This window comes from Rhinichthys klamathensis, unplaced genomic scaffold, assembly GCF_029890125.1.
Source record: "Rhinichthys klamathensis goyatoka isolate OS25496 unplaced genomic scaffold, OSU_Roscu_1.1 h1tg001043l_1, whole genome shotgun sequence".
In the NCBI taxonomy this organism is placed as follows: Eukaryota; Metazoa; Chordata; class Actinopteri; order Cypriniformes; family Leuciscidae; genus Rhinichthys; species Rhinichthys klamathensis.
The window spans coordinates 1-4,979 of NW_026607318.1; the positions used below are offsets into that span (position 1 = coordinate 1).

Sequence of the window (4,979 nt, forward strand, 5' to 3'; positions counted from 1 at the left end):
CAATAAGAATTTACACATTTACACATTTACACTCCTGTTATCAAGAACATATAAATGATAAATCCCTCCTCTTCCTGACACAAATCAGTGACATTTTCTGGAAAGCAACACAACATTGCTGTTTGGTTTTGTCAAGGTTGGTAACTCTTGGTTAAAATATTTAATGCTACAAAAATAGTGCACTTAACTTTATTGTTTTCATTAAAATGTCGATAATTGTCATTTGGAATATTTATATATGTTATCTATATGCTATTAAAATTGAAAATCCATCTTTTTGATTTATCCTGTTTTAGATGCATGTACAGTTTCTCATCCTGGTTTTTGGGCTAAATCTTCATGCTGTAACGGCATTCAGAAATGGACAGGTAACTGTGGCATGCATGTCTATGACTCCTGGACATGGGACTAACTTAAACTCTACATTAGAACCTCCATATACTGTCACCTCAGACGCCTCAAACTACACAGATGGTCAGGTGATCACAGGTTAGTGACAGCCATTCATCTATAAAAACATGTATAAATTACATTTCATTAAACACAATCTGCAAACACATGCTTTTCTCAGAAATAACCACTTTTGCGGTAACACTTTACAATAATGTTCATTAGTTAACATTAGTTAATGTATTAACTACCATGACCTGACAATGAGCAATACATTTGTTACAATATTTATTAATCTTTGTTAGTATTAGTTAGTAAAAAAAAAAAAATCCAGCTGTTCATTGTTTGTTCATGTTAGTTCACAGTGCATTAACTAATGTTAACAAATACAACCTTTGATTTTAATTTTAATAATGTATTAGTAAATGTTGAAATTAATATTAACTAAGATTAATTAATGCTGAAGAAGTATGGTCATTCTTCATGTTAACTAAGTTCATAATGTTACTAATGAACTTTATTGCAAAGTGTTACCACTTTTACTAACCTTTTTTGGCAATGATTTTTAAGCAACACTATAAAGAAATCTTTTTTTATATCAAATTGGCTGTACAACTAATTTAAACTTAAATTATACTAAACTTAAAGAAATCAAGTTGGATCTCGTAAACAAAAACAAGTTGAAATTAAATTATTTTGATGATTTTTTTTTTTCAGTGTGGAGTCTTGTAATCTTTTGTATTGGATGTATGTGTCAGTTTCCCTCAAGTTCACAGTTAACATCACTGTTTTATTGTCAGTGACACTACAAGCAAATAACACTGGATTCAAGGGCTTTCTTCTTCAGGCCAGGAATGAGAAGGGTCCAGTAGGAACTTTCACAGTCATAGGAAACAATACTCAATTACTCTCCTGTGGAACAGAGGTAAAGGAACAGTGAACATTCCTGTCATTTGCTCACCCTCATGTCATTCCAAACCTCTATGACTTTGGGAAGCTTCCTTCAGTAAAGAAGTTTTGGCCTTGCATTACATAATTATAGCTTAAAGTGACTGGATACATACATATAGCAAAGAAGGAATGAAGATAGGATTGTACTTGTTGATGTGAACCAGCATACTCTGTCTTTCAGGGCTCAGCTGTCAGTCATACTTTAAATGATGTCAAATCAACTATTGTGGCTCAGTGGAAAGCTCCCAACAGTAACAACACAGATATTCACTTCAGGTAAAACTTATTAGAGGCCAAGCACCAAAGGTGTGTAGGCACCTATTGTATCTGTTAGTGTTCCTCCTTCTTCTTCTTCTTCTTCTTCTTCTTCTTCTTCTTCTTCTTCTTCTTCTTCTGCTCTTGAGTCTATGGCAACTCATAGAACCGCTTGAGGGAAAATTATGAAATTTGGCACACTGATAAAGGACAGTCTCAACATTAACCACGGCAATTCTGGATTCTCTAACTCAATCCCTCAAGCACCAACTGACTTACGTTTACGCTAATAACTTTTGAACTGTAAGGCTAGTAAAAAAAAAAAAAAAAAGTTTTTCCTCTGATTGGCTCAAGAAGATTCGATTGCACGTCATGCAAATGATTTAATTTCCTGTCATGAAAATTCTTCTGCTATTTGGAATTTTCTGAGAAACCTTTTTCGAACTTGTCCAATAGGGTTCATCTGAAAAAATGGCTAAGTTTACTTATACAGTTTGCCCAAATAACATAAAATTTCTCCCCTTTAATTCACTGCAGAATACAGAGTCAAACGATTTTCCCATAGCAGCAATTTTGGGCATTGGCCATTTTGAGGATTGTCATAAAATGCTTTATTTTCTGAACACATTAGTGTATCGTTATGAAACTCATTATGTGTCATAAGGACCATGTCCTGAAGGTTCTCAAAAAGGTTCACCAATTATAATGAAATTTCAAATAATGCTAAAAGCTTTTGATTAATTTTGCCTATTTTAATGAAACTGGTCTTGGTAGATTCCTTGCGTCATACCGATCGAACTTGCTGTCCGCCATTTTGAATTTACTTTTTGAACTCATCCTAAATTGTTGGTCTGATTTTCAAAAATAAATACAGATATATTCTCAGATCATATTTAGACCATGCTGGCCAAATGCTATTACAAGCTTTTTGGTTGAACAAACCGTCCTTGAATAAACATCAACGAAATTGTTGGCATGGTGCCAATCTGATTCTGAGGCTGTATCTCTGCAACGCTTTGGCATATTGACACCAGACTTTGTACATGTCATTGTCTCCTCACACTAACCACACAACATCAATTTGGTTACAGCGGCACCTATTGGACAAAAGTGATAAGCAATTTAATCATATTTCAAGTGATTAATCATATTTCAAGCATTTTTAAACATTGCATTCATAATGCAGCAATTGAGGATTTTCACTTCCCTTGCCTCGTTACCTTTGAAATGACACACTGAAAGATGCTTTCAACAAATAATTATGATATGAAGTGCTTTTTTCAGTTAACTGCTTCTTCCTGCTGTCATTGCAAATGTAAATGGATTTAATTGTTTTTTGCAGGGCAACATTTGTGCAGAATTTCTCTCTCTTCTGGGTTGGTGTTCAAAGTGATTCTGTTAGATTTCTGGCAACAAATCCTCCAAACATGACAGTCTCCCCACCGAACGTGACAGTCACCACAACCAGAGTGACAGTCTCCACAACCAAAGTGACAGTCTCCGCAACCAACGCAACAGTCTCCACAACCAAAGTGACAGTCTCCGCAACCAACGCAACAGTCTCCACAACCAATGCGACAGTCTCCACACCCAACCAAACAACTGATGATAGTCCATCAATATCTCTCACATGGTGTCTTCTTTTTCTACCTCTGCTGGCAATTATTTAAAAAAAAACTGGACAAAATCCTTAATCCAATCAGTTTTTATAGGCTTTTAGTTTAAAATTCAAACAGGTTTATATTGTTGAAGTACAATGGTGTTAAAAAAGCTATTTTTATGGTCTCAAAATATATTACATTTTTCAATGATATGCTGATATTGTAATATAAATATTTTTTCTTTTAATAGGGCAACATAAAAGCCTCATTATACCCTACTGTCATATTTATATTTACAGTATATAATGAAGCTTGTATCAAATGTTAAGACTTATGTAGCCTGTTAAAGGAACACTTCGACTTTTTGGGACTTTAGCCTATTCACCTTATCCCCCAGAGTTAGATAAGTCCATACATACCTTTTTCATCTCCGTGCGTGCTATAAGTCTGTTTGACGCACCCACCGCTAGCCTAGCTTAGCACAAAGACTGGATGTAAATGGTTGCAGCTAGCATACTAATCCAAATAAGTGACAAAATAACGCAAACATTTTTCTATTTACATGTTGTGATTTGTATAGTCACAGAGTGTACAAAAAAAACAAAGTCACATGAGACACAGACATATTTTAACCCTAACCGTATAAATACTGGGAACTATATTCTCTGAAGGCGAAGCACTGCTACTTGGGCGGAGTGATAACCGCAGCACCTGAGACGCGCTCTCTGCTACTCACCACGGCGCGTCTCAGGTGCTGCGGTTATCACTCCGCCCAAGTAGCAGTGCTTCGCCTTCAGAGAATATAGTTCCCAGTATTTAAAATATGTCTGTGTCTCATGTGACTTTGTTTTTTGTACACTCTGTGACTATACAAATCACAACATGTAAATAGGAAAATGTTTGCGCTATTTTGTCACTTATTGGGATTAGTATGCTAGCTGCAACCATTTACATCCAGTCTTTGTGCTAAGCTAGGCTAGCGGTGGGTGCGTCAGATAGAGTTACAGCACGCACGGAGATGAAAAAGGTATGTATGGACTTATCTAACTCTGGGGGATAAGGTGAATAGGCTAAAGTCCCAAAAAGTCGGAGTGTTCCTTTAAATGTCAGTGTCTCGGTAGTGGGACATGGTGCACTTTTTTCCTATCAGATATTTTAGTAATCATCATAAATTAGGTATCATGTGAAAGCTTAAACACTCAAAACTTGAAATAAGACATTGCCTTACATGAAAACGGGCTTATTTTTAATCAACAACTTGGTTAGACATAGGGCTTTGATTTTCTAGCAATTTGAGAGTCCACTTAGTTCAGTACATTTGCTCTCATTCATTTTACTTCTGCAAGAGTGTATTTTACAGGTTAGTTACAAAAGCATGAATGTTTACAGTATGGGTGAACACAAGAGTCTGGATGTATGAAAAAAAGACAGCCCAGATCTCAAATCCGCTTTAGTTTTATTTCTTCTTCCAGTCCAAAAGTGGACACAAAATACAAACAAAAACAAAACAAAAAAACTTTGTACATACATATCATACAATGTGTTTAGAAGTATGTAAGAGCAGAATCAAGGCTTCTACAGTACACAGGAGGAGCCTGTACAGTTGTTTGATCAGAGGACAGTGTGTCTCTATCATCAGTAGACCCACGGCTCCTCCGCAGTCCAGTTACAGGAGCTGCCTTTCCTGGGACCACTTAAGGGCCAGTACCCTTTTGATATAGCACCTTTCTTTAAGGAGGGGTAGAGTGACAGCAATGAGGGTTGGAGGGCTGGACTGGTAAA

The 4,979-nt window shown here is 36.1% G+C and overlaps 1 protein-coding gene across 2 annotated transcripts; it reads left to right on the plus strand.

Annotated features, from left to right (window-relative positions):
• Nucleotides 1–67: 67 nt before the first annotated feature.
• On the plus strand, nucleotides 68–3,475 carry si:ch73-14h1.2 (putative ferric-chelate reductase 1). 2 transcript variants are annotated; one of them, XM_056244665.1, is made up of 6 exons: nucleotides 68–136; nucleotides 297–489; nucleotides 1,191–1,315; nucleotides 1,523–1,617; nucleotides 2,939–3,041; nucleotides 3,147–3,475. In XM_056244665.1, exons 2-6 carry the CDS (start codon nucleotides 297–299, stop codon nucleotides 3,264–3,266), a joined length of 636 nt encoding a protein of 211 aa, XP_056100640.1. In that variant the 5' UTR covers nucleotides 68–136; the 3' UTR covers nucleotides 3,267–3,475. The 2 variants fall into 2 exon arrangements, with proteins under 2 accessions (XP_056100640.1, XP_056100639.1); XM_056244664.1 differs by having other exon boundaries at nucleotides 2,939–3,475.
• The last annotated feature ends 1,504 nt before the right edge of the window (nucleotides 3,476–4,979 follow it).